The sequence below is a fragment of the Mytilus edulis genome, chromosome 9, assembly GCF_963676685.1.
Source record: "Mytilus edulis chromosome 9, xbMytEdul2.2, whole genome shotgun sequence".
Lineage (NCBI taxonomy): Eukaryota > Metazoa > Mollusca > Bivalvia > Mytilida > Mytilidae > Mytilus > Mytilus edulis.
Window position 1 is genome coordinate 56,736,645 of NC_092352.1, and position 18,482 is coordinate 56,755,126.

At 30.2% G+C, this 18,482-nt stretch overlaps 1 protein-coding gene across 2 annotated transcripts in view; it reads left to right on the forward strand.

The window, feature by feature from the left end:
- Window positions 1–1,477: 1,477 nt before the first annotated feature.
- The window catches only part of LOC139488615 (uncharacterized), a 37,338-nt gene continuing 20,333 nt past the window's right edge, over window positions 1,478–18,482 (forward strand). Inside the window, exons 1-2 of one of the 2 annotated variants that reach the window (XM_071274341.1) lie at window positions 1,478–1,582; window positions 3,286–3,604. In XM_071274341.1, coding sequence (XP_071130442.1) covers window positions 3,305–3,604 — 300 coding nt within the window. In that variant the 5' untranslated portion in view covers window positions 1,478–1,582; window positions 3,286–3,304. Of the gene's footprint in view, window positions 1,583–3,285; window positions 3,605–16,870; window positions 16,995–18,482 lie in introns of those variants that run through there. The other variant, XM_071274342.1, reaches the window with a different exon arrangement.

The window sequence follows — 18,482 nt, forward strand, 5'->3', positions numbered from 1 at the left end:
ATTTTAATGACTTCGTTTCGTAGTGGACATTTTGTGAGGGACACACCTTCTGAAATTAAAAAACCTATATTGAAATGTGTTTATTAGAATATGTTGGCTCTGAACATACTTTTGAATTATTAAAGAACTTATGTAAAGTAAAAAAAACATTTATTTCTTCATTTTTTTACGATATTTTAGAGTATAAATGTTGAACAGGCGGTCTAGGGACATGCCATTTTGGTTGTTTTGGACCATTCAGGAGTCAATATCTTATCAATCCCCCTAAAAATATACTGTTTCTTTGCTTAAAAATGTAAAATCTAATTCAATGCACTGACTGCACAAAAAATTACTTGCAAAGATCAAACACATTTTTTTTAAAGTGGATAGGACAAGAAAATACGTTTTTATTGAAAAACGCCCATATATGCCCCCCTTCTACCTTCTTCTTCTTTATTCTTTCCTCCACTATCTGGAGTACCACTACTTTTGTAGTGTAGCACGGAATAGCAACTGATTTACTGTAAGCAACTGTGTGCATGTGCAGGAATATTATACAGTGTATATGATCGGTGCATATAATACCAGTATTATTTCGCCTAAATATATTGTTCCAGATACTGGTGTAATGGATGTCAACACAGCCTGGCGTACCCACCACCAATTTACAACGCAACGGCAGTTGGTCTTATCCAAATTGAGCTAAGGCTGCGATCCCAGCTAGGAGCTCAATTCAAACATAAACTTTAAAATAACTTAATGTCAAATCACTTTTGTAAACGTGCAGGAAACTGTTCCATCACCATACTATATACATTTGAACTCCATATAAATCACATACGTTATATCAATTATACACTAATCAATGTCTATTACTTTAAAAGTTCATGCACTGTGGCATATATATACTAAAATCTAAAATTACTTCATTTACCACCAAATTATCAATGTTACTGTGGCAATTTGTTACTCAGCATATAACTCAGCTTTTTATTGTTCATTCTGAATTAAACCAATATGCCATCTTTGTTGGTCATTCACTCAAGTTTCCTTACACTGCACCAGTAGCCTTATATCTCCTACTTCACTAGAAAAAAACACACAACAATTAAAGTTGCTTACATAATAGTTACTTTATCACCTATTTGGGACAAAAAAATTTTATTATCCTAGTATAATTTCCTTATACCTTAATAGAAAAGTAATTTCTTAACTTAATAAAACAACTTAGCCATTTGTATCAACCCTTAAGTTTCCTTACAAACTTAAATTTAAGTAAAAATATCAGAACACTAGGCTTACTTAACATTTAATTGTCATATTAAACCTTACTGAGGTGGCTTCTTATTCATATTTTCTTCTCAAGCGAGTTATATAAGGTCATATTTGTCTATTTTATTATTAATTGAAAATAGAAAAAATGTACAGACATTCCTATTTATATCCATAAAATGAAATGTATGTGCTTGATCACGTTTACCAGTCAGTCAAGTGCGAAATGGATTGATAATCACGTGACTGTCTGTGTAATTTGCATATTGTTGGGTGAGAGTTCGCATCTGACGAAAGAACGATGTTTGGGGATTGATTTGCAGAAAAGGTGAGAATTTAGCCCAATTAGACATAATGCATACTATTCAAGATATATCATATATTCTAAAAATGTTGATTTCCAGACTAAATAGTCCTGGTTTTGCTGTTATTTACGTCCGCAATATGGTGATTCAGTCTTGTCTCGGGGAAATCCTTTGATCTTGTTATCACACACTATCGTTTATGACCCCACGTTGCGGACTAATCACCGTTAATTAGTGTCGCACAGGTGACCTATATAGTTCCAATAAGTAAAATGAGTTTTCAATAGGCGTGAAATCTGCAAGAACACTACAACTAAAAATAGATTTACACATTATTCACAATGGATTACTTTCATAGTAAATCGAATACCGTAAATATCATCATAAACACGAACACTACCTTGATCTGTGTATTCTCTGATTATACACACTGTGTCAATTAGACAGATATATAAAAATAAACAATCAATGCATTGGCAGTACACACTGAAAGGGTTTCCATACCTTTGGACACAGATTTGTGTTATTTATTGTTTGTAGTAAAAAAGGGGGAGGGGTATATTAGATAATGGTTTGTGAAAAAAAATTAGGATTGAATACATAATATTTTTAAGATCTTTAAAAGAAATTGTGAATGAAATTGAGGCTTTGTGAATATAACAAAGTAGACATTTGATAAAAAAATGCAGTTATCATAGTTCATAACTGTTATGATGCTTAAGGATCCTTTAGAGTAGATTTTAATTACGATGTTCCTTTTAATGGATGGTATTAAAATGACATGCCCATGAAACAACTCTCAAAAGGAGACCTATGACATAGAAGTTGACAACTATCATGACTAAAGGTCACATTATGGCCTTCAACAATGAACGATACCCATACTGGATAGTCAGCTGTAAAAGTCTTCAAAATTGTAAATATTACACAATTCTGATTAGAAAACTAATAGCCTGATTTATGTACAAAAATAATGAAAAAAATATAATATACAGTAACAAACTAAAACCACTGAATAACAGGCAACTTACAGGCACATACAAAAAATGACGGGGTTAAATGTCTATTTCTCAGAAGATGGGAGGATTTCAGTGATTTGGGTTTGCATGGTCTGTTGTTCTATCCAACATCCTGTTAACCCTCTTATATTTTATACATATAGATCTAAAACATATTTAATACTGTGGATTCCTTATTATTCGTTGGATACCAATTTTCATGGGTGTTTTGTGTATTAGATGAACCATGATTTCAAATGTTCAACAATCTCAAATTTTCTATAGGCTTTGTACACAGAAATTGGAAAATCCAAAAATTAATATCCATGAAAATGCCCACGATTATGCCCATGAAAATAAATGAATCCACAGTAATCATAGTAATCATGTTTCAATACATGTATTTGGTAATGAAAATCGTCATGATCATGTTTAAAAAGTAAAATCACAAAAATACTGAACTTAGAGGAAAATCAAATTGGAAAGTCCCTAATCACATGGCAAAATCAAATAACAAAACACATCAAAAACGAATGGACAAGAATTGTCATATTCCTGACTTGGTACAGGCATTTTCAAATGTAGATTTATATCTACATTTGAAAATCTAATAGTTCATTTGACAGTTAGTTTCAAATGAAACCCTCTGTGTTTACCTTTAGTGAAGATTTTCACATAATGTTTAAATGACTGTTGATGATTTTAATTGCTTCTTTTTATGTTTTTAGTGTAAGAAGGTCATGTGTGATGAATAGTTTCAATTTTGGACCAGAATGGTCAGGGAAAGAAAGTCAGTCAGAACAAACCAATCCATCAAATCTTGCATCATCACAAAAATCAGACTCTGTCAAATCAAAACTGCGTCAGTTGGCCGAGTTCAGAAGCCGCAGTAAAGAATTCGGTAGCAATGACTCTCTTCATTTGACTCCATTAAATCGCTCATTATCAGATCCATGGCTTGTGAAAGGTGACTTTAAGGAAATGGATAGTGGATTAGACCTCACAAAAGGTGTCAGCGGAAGTACCAGTAATTTGACTAAGGAAAAGGTAATTCTATTATTAGATTTCAACGATTTTCAATCAGGTGGTTCTTGTCCTGCTAAAGCGGCAATCCTTATAATAAAATTGAAAATGGAAATAGCAAATGTGTCAAAAAGACAACAACCTGACCAAAGAGCAGAAAATTATACTAAGCAGAAGGCCACCAAACTTATTGGGTCTTCAATACAGCAAGAAAATCCCACATCTGGAGATTTTCTACAGCTAAGGCATTCACGCATTCTGAGGAAAGAATATTGTCTATTCCTCTTTCCATAATTCAAGTTTTTACCATTTATTTACCTTTTTTGGCAATTGTTTGTGGAGCCGTTTTCTATGTTTCTTAATGTTTCATTCAATGTTTATTTATGTGAATGATATACAAAATCTATGTTTTTGATCTCTGCTGAAAAGATAACCAGTCCTGTATGTTACCTTAAAATTGGAATTAAAATTGGAAATTTTAAAAGATTTTCAAGTGAAAAATATTGTCCCGAAAATTGACAATTTTTGCAAAAATTTGAAGAAATGGAAAATAAGTTCTGGAATTATAGGGAAAAAAAGTAGATCCTGATTTGAAATATTTGCAAATATTTCAGATGGAATCATTTTGAAATGAAAAAATCACAAAAGACAGATTGCCATGATTGTTTGCTGATGTTTAGTTGTCCAAAGTTAATTAAGTCTATTGGTGACAATTGTGGAAGAAAAATACTGTGATTTAATTCCCCCTGGTATTTCCAAACCAAAATTGAAAACTGTTAGCTAACATGTATTATGTATTGAATATAAATGTACAGAAAGATATTTCCGAGTGAATCACTAAAGTTATCAGTATTCAATGGGATTATTCAACACCGACAGTGGGTTTTACCTGAAATGACTAAGTGTACAGCCTTCAACAATGAGAAAAACCCTTACTGTACATGTACAGTTGGCTATAAAAGGCCACAACATGAAACATATAAAACAATTTAATTGAGAAAGCTCTGGGTCTAATTTATAACAAAACAACTTAACAAAATATATTTATGACAGATATAAATGACAACCACTGAACTACAGGCTCCTCTGACATGGGACTGGAACTTAAAGAATGTGGCTGGGTTAAACATGTTTGTGAGCACTCAAAACATCCCCATACCTGGGACAACATAAGAACAAACTATAAAAATCAGTTGAAAAGGGTTTAACACTCCCCTAACCTAGGACAACATAAGAACAAACTATAAAAATCAGTTGAAAAGGGTTTAACACTCCCCTAACCTAGGACAACATAAGAACAAACTATAAAAATCAGTTGAAAAGGGTTTAACACTCCCCTAACCTAGGACAACATAAGAACAAACTATAAAAATCAGTTGAAAAGGGTTTAACACTCCCCTAACCTAGGACAACATAAGAACAAACTATAAAAATCAGTTGAAAAGGGTTTAACACTCCCCTAACCTAGGACAAAATAAGAACAAACTATAAAAATCAGTTGAAAAGGGCTTAACACTCCCCTAACCTAGGACAAAATAAGAACAAACTATAAAAATCAGTTGAAAAGGGCTTAACACTCCCCTAACCTAGGACAAAATAAGAAAAAACTATAAAAATAAGTTGAAAAGGGCTTACCTCCTCTGTTGGATAAAAAGCAGAAAAACTAAAACAATGACTGGACGTATTTAACAACAAAAAATACACGAATAGATATAAGAAGATGTGGAATGAGTGCCAATGAGACAACTCTCCATCTTAGTAGCATTGTAAAAGATTAACCATTATCTATAAATCAAACTAAGGTCTTCAACACAGACAACAAAGTATAGATCTGAGGGTAATTGAAGCTACTGACAGCTAGCTGCATGTAGTTTAAAACCAATAACAACTAATAAAAAAAAAATGTATCTAATACTTAAATATCAATCATTACACATCCAATAGATTTATTGTAAAGATGTCATTCACACTCCGAGACGAACATGATCTTGTGCAAATATACATGTATAATTAAAGCTTTTTTGCATTGAGATTTTAAGTCAATTTTATTTCTCAAAAATTCCATCAATTGAAAGTTTTATAATACCTTGTAATATAAGTAAAATAACTATATAATATGAATGATTTTCATATGTTTTAATTTATTAATTTACGTTGGTGTTCATATAAATGATCATGACTCTGTATCCAGGGAAAAACTTTATGTGCATTTACTTTTCGTGTACTATGAATTGAATAAAACTTGAATGAAAGCAATATATTTATGTATTTCCAATTATACTTCACTTGTGTAAAATGTTCATGTAATTGGTACTCTAAACATGTGATCAAAGTAGGAGTATGTACACCTAAAATGTATGTATGGTCATTCATTTATTTAAGACAATTCATTCGGTGACCTTGTAAATTGTAAAATCCAAAGATTAATACATGCATGTAACAAGTATATAAGATCGGTGTTTTAAACTGTAAAAATTTTCTCCAGGTTAAATACATAAATCAAATCATTTAAAAAATCATAAAAGAAGGAGTGCTATGAACTTAATGCTGCGTTTGACCTGATCTGCACTGTGACGGAAGGTGATTATAAGATAATTAATACCTGTGTATACACTCCACCACAATTATCAATCTTGTAGAAGATTTACGGTACTATGTTGTGATGTGCTTTCCCAATCTATATATAGCTACGTCAGGTGTCAGAGGTGTATACAAAACCGATGAATATGTAGCAAATTATTATTAGATAGATTTGATTTTTGTTTTTTACCGCTTTAATTTCTTTAAAAAATGTAAACGTGTAAAATGTCGAGAGTTTACATTGATTTGTAATATTTTACGACAACGATTAGAATTTTTTTGCGATTGTTTAATTCCGTTATTATCTATATATATATATATGCTACTTTATTCATTAATCAGAATGATTTGATATAAATAACGAAAAAAAAATAAAAAATTAAATCATTCATGATAAAGCACTACTAACATCTTTCTTTAAAAACCTATTGTTTGAAAGCGAAGATACACATATATACACAGTATTGGCCTTTCATTCCAATTCTAAATATAGGACAGCGTTAAACATATATCAGTAAGGCTAATAGAATTGTAATTTTAATGTTTTTGTTTACATTATTTGACAATATTGATTTGATATAATATGTATTTATTCACTAAGTAGTTTCTTTATACCTTGTAATTGACGAAGAAATTTCTTATCGATTAAGAATATGTACTAAATTTTTCAATGTGAAAAGGAAGGCTTAATATATTTCAAAGACAACCATTTTTTATACAATGAAAATTTACGTAAGAGATATAAATAGTACTATATATTACATTAGATTTTTTAATGTTGCGATATTTTAATATCTAAAGAAAAAAGATGACATTTTTGTAACTGAAAGGTGTTGAGAATATACATTGATTTGCAATATTTTACGATAAAGGTTAAAAAAAATTGTGATTGATATAATTCCATTATTATTATTATATCATATATATATATGCTACTGCATGGGTTATCAGAGTGATTACATATTTATAAATATAGAATATCACAAACTTTAGATTATTCATGATTACGTACTGAACAAGTTCTTTTCAAAACTTAGCGAAGATATACATACATGTACTATATACATAGTAGTGGCTTTTCATTCCAATTCTAAATATGTAGGACAGGGTTGAGCGTATCAGTAAGGTCAATGGAATGGTAGTTTCAATGTTTTTATTTACGTTAATTTACCGTATTGATTTGATATGCATTTCTTCGATAAGTAAGTTCAAATTCATTATAATGGACTGAGAAATTTTATTGAAAAAAATGTATACAAGATTTCTTTAATGGAAAAATTAAGGCTTAATATATATCTGTTGGAGACAATTTCTTTCTACCATGATAATTTATGAAAGAGATATTAGAATAGTTCTAAATTGTAAGTGATAATATATAACATTAAATGAATTTTTGATGTTGTGCTATATCTTAAGAAAAGATGACATTTTGTAACTGAAAGATGTTGAGAATACACATTGATTTGCAATATTTTATGATAAAGATAAGAAAATTTAGCGATTGTTATTTAATAATATAATTACATTATTATTATGATATATATTTTGCCACTGCATAGGATATTTATAAATATAGAAGATCACAAACTTCAGATTATTCGTGATTACGTACTCACTACGGTACTGAAATAGTTCATTCGAAAACTATTGTTTGATAGTGAAGATATACATACATGTACATATACATATATACATAGTAGTGGCCTTTCATTCCAATTCTAAATATATAGGACAGGGTTGAGCATATCAGTAAGGTCAATGGAATGGTAGTTTCAATGTTTTTGTTTACATTATTTGAATGTATTGATTCGTTATGCATTTCTTTGATAAGTAATTACATTATAATTAACTTAGATAATCTTTTAGAATAGAAGAAGTATACAAGATTTTCTGAATGGAAAAATTAAGGCTAAAGATCTGTCTTTTCTAACATAATAATTTACGAAAGAGATAAAAATAGTACTAAAATTGTAAGCGATAATATATAACATTATAGTAAAATGTATTTTTGATGTTGTGATATATTTCTAAAGAAAAAGATGACATTTTGTATCTGAAAATAGACCAACTTTATTGTTAATAATGTGTTTTCTTGAAGGCTCATTTGTATTAAAGATGCTTTTTGAGGGTTCTCTCTGATTCATTAATATTTTTATGAATGAAATTTTTTACTATATAAGACATTGTTTAAAGGGATTCTTGTAACAATAATATTTTATTCTATTTGGAACAAAAAAGACAGTAGCTTGCATTGCACGCTAAAAAGTGAATGTGGTAATGTATGTACATTTTGAAGCATTTTTGTTTTAAATTTTGCACTCTTTGTTTATAGAATATTTTGCAGATCCAATAGTTTTTCTTAACGAAAAACAATTTTCTTCAACACGAAAAGGTCAATTATTAGATTTTATTGCTGGAATCTTTTGTAAAATAAGTTTATCAATTTTTTGTTCTTGTTTTTAAAACTATGATCAGTTTATTTTGTCATTTATCTACCATATGGTTCTTACACATGTTTGGCATTCAAATATTCTGATTTAAGCATTCCTAACAAAGTTAACTCCAGAAAAGCGATTCAGATGCATGAAATAAGTTTGGTAAGCACTAAAACCGGTGTTACATGGTCTTTTGAACCCCCTGAAAAGTGAACAGGGGTTCAAAACATGATATTTGCATTCACATAGACGAGATATAAACCAGGTTGTTAATGATTTCGGGAAATATTTGGTTCTACTGGGTACATGTACATATAAAAGAGTTAAATGCACATTACTTACAATTAACTTGCAATATAATTTACTGCTGTGACACTATTCCTCAATATTAGTGCAGTTATTTAGGGAAGATATTTAAGATTAATATAAATGCATCCCGATTGGCGTTTTTGAAATTTTGAATACAAAAGTCTTTTCAAATTATCAATGCAATACTAATACCGTTGTTTGTTTAGGGCCATATGCACACTGACCAAACTGCATGTATAATAAACAAGAAAATTTAGGACATAATGTCACATTTAGCACAAAACATGTCATAAAATCTGTTTGTTATTGAAAACATTATGTAACTATGTATTAAAAGAAAAACATTTGAAAATTTACTGACATATTTTTGTTACATTGTTAATGTACGATTCACATATTGACTGTATTACGACCTATAATTCTTGAAGGCTACGTACAATCAGAATATATTTTTAAATGCATTTATTACGTAGAAAGACGACTTACATTTATACGCATAAAGAAATACATCATCATCTTACTTTTATACGCAGAAAGAATAGCGTAATATTAAATTGTGATTGTCGAAAACTGAAAATGAAAAAAAACATTCCATTGATTTTGTACGATGATCACATGATCAAATCGAACTCTGTATGTATGTAAATAAATGTCACGTGAGTAAACAATTACTAGTAGGGAATTTCCAGACTGATTTTAAATCTATTATTAGCTTTCTTGCTAAACATATAAACTTTAATTATCGTACTGAAAATTGGAAAAGTTAATTAAATACGATGCTTATAAGAACCTCAGCAAAGAATTCAGAAATAGAATATTGGTCGTACTTTAAATTTTGTTAATTGATAGCAGGCATAGATTAATTTGTTTGTTTACAGTTATAACGTATTAACTTGAATTAACTTCAGTTATAATTTTACTTTTAATAAAATATATATTAACAGCTAAATTTCATGAAAATTTGAATTATTTAATATTGTTTTAATGCCACCGCTGCAAAAAAGCATTGTATATATTGTCTGTCCATTCTTCTGTCTGTCCGTAAATCTATCTGTATGCTTCAAAAATGGTTTCTCTTCTCTTACTTAAGTTTGCCTCAAGAAAATGTTATGAAACTTATACACAATGCTTACTACCATAAAACACAGATCAAGGTCATATCTTTATACATATGCAAGCAGGGGCATCATCATTGGACACACTCCATTAATATATGTCAGTGGCGGATCCAGAAATTTACATAAGTGGGGGCCCACTGACTGACCTAAGAAGGGCCTGCTCCAGTCACGCTTCAATGATTCTCTATATAAGCAACCAAATTTTTTCCCAAAAAGGGGGGCCCCCCTAAATCCACCTCTGTATGTGAATCTTAAGGGATAGTTGTCTCATGTGCAGAACAAATAAAGATGGTCCGGTCGTGTAAACTCACACCTAATAGAGAGTTGTGTTTTACTGCTATTATTTCTGTTGGTCTTGATGACATTTACCACATAGCTTAGGGCCATGAAGAGTAAATGATTTAAGTATTTTTTCTGCAGTGATCATAGGCCTGTGGACTTTCAGGTTGTGAATTTTAGCCCAGCTCATGGCAGGGTCTGACTTTCAGTTTGGACAATCAGTGGTTTTCTGAATGTACAACTGCTCCCTCCACTAGTAAAATCTGACTGCCATGATTAAGCCAAAGTAGCTGAAAGATGTGTTCAACACCAATAATATAAAACAAACAACCACTAAGTTCCTTTAAAAAGTTATTTTTATAAGGACGTTAAATTTATTGCATGTATGTTTATATTTTTTTCAACATGTACCAGCTATTTACACATATCAGGTTACATGTAGATGGGTACCATTATGGTTGAGGGTCAGACACTTATGATTAGATAATCATAGCTGTTCGACTTCTATGATATAGGTTACCTAGAAAATTATTGATATTTAAAATGACACGTTTATATTTGGGATTTTAAAATCTCTGTTTTTTTCAATTACATAAGCAGGATATATGTTGCAAACTATACAAGCAGTAATTTTCTTGAAGATTTTTTAATTTTAAAGACATAAAAAAAAATCTAAACGAAAAATGAACCTGTCAGGGACAGTCTCAAAAATAATCTTGTTATATTTAAATTTATAAAAATAAAAATTCTGTAATATATGAGGAACAAATGTTGCTGGGTTGCTGTAATGTCCTTTATTTCTTCTCCCTCTCCTTTTTGAAAAATCCTTATATTTGAAACTTTCGTTAAATTAGCTTTACCTGTATATATAACTTAACTATTTTTTTGGTCCTGATGAGGCCTATCTGGCAGAAGTAACATGTCCACCATGTTTAACATGATTAGAAATGCTGTTGTCATATATATAGGTATTATTAAGTATTGCAAACGTTTGAATTAATTGACAACCTTCCATTCCAAGGTATCCACTTCAGGAAACTTTTGAGTAACATTAAAAATGGTAAAAAAAATTTGTCCATAGCTAATGATTGAGGTGATGTTTGATTGACTGAATTTGTGTAAGCGATTTTTGAAGTCGTCTGTTAAAAATTTAGTTATCTGACAAAACTATCACCTCGAAACGACGACTAAACTGTTACAAAATACGATGAAAAAACAAAAAAAGACGGATAAAATATTTATTCAAATAAATGTTATTTATTGGTTATAAGTTTCACTAGCTGCAATTTCTTCCACACTAATCGTTATTTTATTGGTTGACTTGAGACGTATACATTTGTCACGTGATCATTCTATTTGTTGGTGGGTGTCACGTGTATAAACAAGTATCAAGAGATTTAGGGAATTTCCAAATTGATTAAATCTATAAATAGTAAAATGTGGTTATGCTGATAAAGCTTATTTGTATTCTACAGTTTCAGGGACATTTTTACAAAAACTGTTTTTTTGATAATCCAATTTATTAGGGTGCTAATTAAGTTTATAATTTCAAATTAAAATTTTATTTTTTTTAATTTATGCTGTAATGAAAACATGGCAGAAAATAAAACATTTGTGAAATTGTCTGTTAAAAAAAGGTAATGAAACAGAATTAAAAATATTATAAAAGAAGCATGTGTTTGCTTTCAGCTAGAATATTAAATTGTATTCTAATATTACAAACACGCACACAATATAATCATTAGTTTCTTTCAATCAATAACCAGGACTTCCTAGTTTGAACTTGTTAGTTGCTATGGCAACTTGCAGATGTATAGATTTATTTGTAAAAAATGACATTAACAGGTTTCATTGATCTAAGACACATCTGTAATTGCTAATGGATTCTTTTCAAATTATGAATATTGATGTCCCTTCCTTTTCATTTTAAATGGACTGTGAAAGGTTTTATGATTGATTACCGCTTATGATTATGATATTGTAATAGTAATTACCTGGCATTTGCATATCTTATGGATTGTATGATATAAATAGAATCATAGGTAAAAACTCATTAATTATGTAAATTAATTTATTTTCGCCACACAGATACCATTTTTTTCTGGATTGAGGAAAAATATATTTTCATTGATACATTAATTGTATTTGATTCTGTGCTGGATTTTGCATTCAAGCCTTTAAGAAATTGTTGCTTCACTATAAATAATAAATAAATATAATATAATGTTTGGTTGATCATTATCCATGAAATAATGCAATATTGGTACGCCATGAATAATAATGGAATCACAGTATATTCCAAATTTTCAATATTGTACATCAACTATGATAACAACTTGACCTTGCACTGTTTTAACCTTGACCTTATAATGTTTTGACCTTGAAATGTATTGGTTTGTCCTTTTGTTATCACTTTTTGTCTCTTGTCTACAGTGGGAAGGTTTTTTCAAGAAATATAATTTTTGTCACTCAGATAATGCAATTCTGTGTTTATGTTTAGTTTAAAGATTAAGATGTCCAGAAACACAAATGTTAGTTTATAAGGAAAGCAAGCAACCAATGAACAGATGAACACAAGTACATGATAAGCCTTTTTGTTGGAAAACTAGGACAAATAATTATGAGGCAATTTGATTTTTTCTCCGACACCTTTTCTAGAAAACATAATTATTTGGACAAGTTTGAAAACCAAACCAAAGTTTATTGATTAATAAAACTATGCTTAGAACTAATACAAGTATCATTTTTGTTCTAAGTAGTGTTCCTGATAATTAGCTGTTCTCTGGTGTTCCTGCTATAACTATATGTTGTTAAAGTTGTGTTCTTGCTTACTATCTGTTCTTGGTGTTCCTTCAAGATAATCTGTCTTACTTAATATTGTTCCTGTTTACTCTCTTCTTGGTAGTGTTGTTCCCTCTAGATAATCTGTCTTACTTAAGATATGGTTATATTTATAAATTAACTGTTTACAAAATTTTGAATTTTTTGAAATACTAAGGCTTTTCTACCTCAGACATAGATTGCCTTAGCTGTATTTGACTAAACTTTTAGGAATTTTGGTCCTCAATGCTCATCAACTTCGTACTTTATTTGGCCTTTTTATCTTTTTTGGCTTCGAGCGTCAGTGATGAGTCTTTTGTAGACGAAACGCGTGTCTGGCGTATATACAAAATTTAGTCCTGGTATCTATAATGATTTTATTTTATATTGTTCCTGTTTACTCTCTTCTTTGTAGTGTTGTTCCCGCAAGCTACCCTATAGTGGGATATTTTCTAGAGGGTGTAAATTTTGGCATATTTTCGCTGCTAGATCAAAATCACCAAAATAAATTCCGCCAAATTAAAATTGTATCTGCAAAGGTATTGATAAAAGTTTTGAATCTGCCAAAATAATAACCACCAAAATATTGTGTATACCTTATATAATAAAAATCTTAAAATTTTAAACCCGCGAAAATTACCCACTATACGGCATCTGTCATACTTTATATTGTTCCTGTTAACTCTCTGTTCTTGGTAGTGCTGTTCCTGCCAACTATCTATACACTATTATTCCTGATAAAAATTTCTATTCTCTATTTTTCCAGCCTTTTCTTATTACAAAAGTGAATCTCTTGAATTGAATGACTAATTCTCTATTTTTTCAGACTTTTCTTATTACAAAAGTGAATCTCTTGAATTGAATGACAATATTTTTTTTATTTCACTGCTTTATTCTAACAACTATTTGATATAGAAATGGTCCGAGTAAAAATTTGCAATAATTTCTGAATTTACAGTATAAGATGACAGGATTCAGTGTTTTACTTATTTTGGAAAATATTCTATAAGAAGAAAACATGATTTTCTGCATTCTGAAAATAGATATAAAGACTTAAATGTTGGATGAATGAAATATGATCCAGAGTTAGAAGAAAAAAAAGCTACTTCCGGGTCTTTCCTTTGTCTTTTAAGACTGTTGTATTGTCATGCTTGTAAGCTCTCTAATGTTGAACAGATCAAAAGATGACAAAGTTTTTTATACTTTTATTCGAAAACATAACATATTCAGCTTTCATACATGTGAATATATGTTTTCTTCAGCTTGTATTTCCTAAGGTTATATGAAAAAAAATTATAGCTTTCCAAGGTTAAACGCTCTCTTAAATTGACACCTATGAGAAAAATCGTCACTTTTTAATTTGAAAAAATATCATGTTGCCAAAGTGCATCTATCGAGACAGACACATTACTTGGAGGATTATGTAATAGAGAACAATAAAAAGAGGAGGACAGCTTCCTTCATTCCTTTATACGAACGTACCAATTTGCATATAGATGAATAAGAACCTGCATATTTAATTTTTTCAAGTATTTTATTTGGGTGTCTGCAATTCGGGACTGTTATGACTGGGTCTATTTTTGGTAAATTGATACAGCTTTTATAACAAGGTACCCAACATAGAGGTCAAGTGTGAAATGTAAATGTCTGCTCCACTTCTTTTAGCTATGCGTTTTATCACCTGTTTACATATTGACCTATTTACATTGTATGATCAAATATATCTGTCTGCATATAATTGTTTTTCCATAACTTTTTACTCTGTGACTTTTTGTACATAACTGCATGGCTCCTTGACAAAGTGCTGTGTAATATTCGGAATGTGCTTAAAATATTTAGAAGTTTTTCATAAGTATTGGTTTTAATTTTTAATGACTTCAGTTTCAAATTGAAACTGAAGTAATGAACCTTTTAATTCACAATTTGCCAAGCGTTTTCAAGGAATCCATAAATACAATTTGGTGTGAAATATGCAAGGAATTGTTTCAATAATAAAGTGAAGTCAAACTGGTGGTATAAGAACTCTTGTAAATAGTGTAACTTATTATCAATTAACAGAGTTATGTGTTTGTGACCTTGGCAATGATTTTTTGGCTGTATTGCAGCTTTTTTTCTCCGTTTTGATTCTGAATCATTCAACTCAGTCATTTCTAGGTGTTTTCTTTTTGTAATATCAACCTGTGCTGTTCAGTAGCATTTAATCAGTCAAGTAGCTTCTTCTTTTCTGTCTTTTATATTATCTAAACTGTAGACTGAATAGGGTTGGGCACTCATTTTTTTTTTTAAACCTATCCACATTCTATATGTACATCTCGAGCTCCCAAGTCAGGAACCTGTAGTTCAGTAGTTGTTGTTGATTCATATACATGCCATATTTGTTTTTCATAAACTCAACAGTTTTGTTAAAAATTAGGCTGTTTAAGTTTTCTCAAATGAATTGTTATGCGTTTACTTTTCTGCATTGGCTAGAGGTATAGGGGGAGGGTTGAGATCTCACAAACATGTTTAACCCCACCGCATTTTTGCGCCTGTCCCAAGTCAGGAGCCTCTGGCCTTTGTTAGTCTTGTATCATTTTAACTTTTAGTTTCTTGTGTACAATTTGGAGTTTAGTATGGTGTTCATTATCACTGAACCAGTATATATTTGTTTAGGGGCCAGCTGAAGGACACCTCCGGGTGCGAGAATTTCTCATTGCATTGAAGACCTGTTGGTGACCTTCTGCTGTTGTCTGCTCTATGGTCGGGTTGTTGTCTCTTTGGCACATTCCCCATTTCCATTCTCAATTTTATTTCATATTTTTCTTGTCTGGGCCTTTAATAGTAGCATTCTATAAGGTTTGTGTCTTTCTCATTGTTGAAGATTGTATGGTTTGCTAGTTGTCTCATTGGCACTCGTACCACATCTCCTTATTTATATAATATATATATGTTTGAATTTCTCGACTGCTTTTTATACCCCCGCTTTAAAAAAGGGGGGGTATACTGTTTTACCTCTGTCTGTCCTTCCGTCAGTCTATCAGTCCGTCAGTCAGTCCCGTCCGTCCCATGAATATTTTTCGTCGCATTTTTCTCAGGAACTACAATACAAGGATTTCTGAAATTTGGTTTCAGGGTTTATCTAAGTCAGCTATACCCTGTGATGCGTTTTCAGATTGATCCCTCGACAACTTCCTGTTTAACGAACACTTGTATGATTTTACAGATGATAGCCAAGTTGAAAATTTTTGTCACATTTTTCTCAGGAACTACAATGCAAGGATTTCTGAAATTTGGTTTCAGGATTTATATAAGTCAGCTATACCGTGTGATGCGTTTTCAGATTCAACACTCGACAACTTCCTGTTTACCGAACACTTGCATATTTTTACACTATTAATATTATCCACTTGCGGCGGGGGTATCATCAGTGACCAGTAGCTCGCAGTTTCACTTGTTTTGTTTAAATTGCTTGGATTTCCTGACATGTTTCTTTTACCAATATTAGACAGAACAAACTTTCTAGAATTTATTATTTAATTCATTAGAAATTTAAAAGGCTAGAACTTTAGTTACAATTTTAAATACATATAAATGGCATTTATATAAAAAGATTTAAACTGTATATACTGAATGAAAGATACTTAGTAAATCGGTGATGCATAACACGATATTAGATAACTGTTTTATATTAAGAATAAGCTTTTTTTCTGCTTTAGTAGTTTTTTTTATTTGTGGTCAGGTAAAAATGAACCAGGTTGTTCATTGACATTGAACAACAGAAAAGACTATTGATTCTTATATTTCCAATAATGACCTTATTTTTGGATTTTATATTTAGTGTTGGATAATGCTTAGTTACACATGAGTAGTTCTGGAATTCGTCAATAAGTTATGGTGGGTTTCTAAACAGCCTGGGCATTTGTAATTATGTGTTTGTCCTAATGTTTGTGTATTGATTTTATTTTTATAAATGGATAAATATGTCATATAGAACAGGGAAATATGAAAATATTGAAAAAATTGTTTGATTTCTTTGTTTGGACTAGATAACAGTGTAATCTTCATGCTTAAATTTACATTAGTTGTAAATTTCAGGTGGGTTGGATATTAAATTATTGGAAATAATGGTAGTTATTCAACATAGTGTAATTTACTAGTATTTTATTTGTTACGATTTTGCATAATTTATCAAATGTCTGAATTTGGATTAAACATGTTTAAAGTATAAAATTTATGTATTATGGTCACAGACTTTTGGTTCAATCTTCATAATTCATCTGATAGTATTAAAATTGTATAAGAATGACTCAAAAAGGAAATGCTTTCCGGTTTATAGATTAAATATTTTTAAAAGATATGTACTTTAAGTGGGGCATGATAATACATGTATTGTGTATCAAAAAATATTGCTAGATTCTATCTAATCTTGACACATTTATGTATTTATTTGTTATGGATGTCTTATTTTTTTTAATGTATATAAATGGAAAGGAAGTTGATTTTTAGTTTTCTTGATCATATACATATTGATATGAAAATATATCTTTCTCACAAATGTTTTTTTAAAAGTGATTTGTTTCCTGATACTTTAATCGAAAAATCAAAGGAGTTGAGGAAGGAAAAAGGAAAGTCTTCCTTTCTTGAAAGAAAAAATGACAGAATAAATAAAAAAAACGTTTTCATATTAATGATTAAAAAATTGAACAGGGTGATTAGGGTGTATTGTGCTGTCTGTTGCCCATCTGTTTGTATATTATCAGGTCCAATACAATGTTGGTGTTCATTAACCTTCATTACTTTAGAAATTTACTTAATGTGTCTTATGAGATAATAAAATCATTATCATTCATTTGCTCAACAAAAAAAGTAACAGAAGTCTATACATATCGAAACTTATGAGTTGTCCTTTTTTCGTGTAATAGTTACTAAAAATAGAATGGTAATGTCAAATCGATATATATATTTATTGCTAAGCGCCATTGGTTTATTTCTGATATTAATCAAAGTCTTCCAAAATAAATTAAAAACATAGGTGCGGTCTTGAAATACAACAATTAAAAGAAGCAACGGATAATTGTGCATTATTGAAAGCTCTTAAGTAGTCGATTTTTCTACTGTTTCTAAAAATAGGATGGTGATTTCCAATCGTTGTATTCATTGACATACGTCTCAGTCTTCCGTGTATATCTAAAATGAAAAAAAAAAAAAATTTAGAAAGAAATAAGGAACATATGTTCGGTCTGATAGTACAATCAAATTAAGGAAAATGATGATTATTTTTTAATGTTTTTTTTTTTATTTTAGAAATACCAAGTCAATCTTAATAATCAAACTGAAGATTGCATCTTAAAACAGATTAAGGCACAGTTTAACTCTGACAGT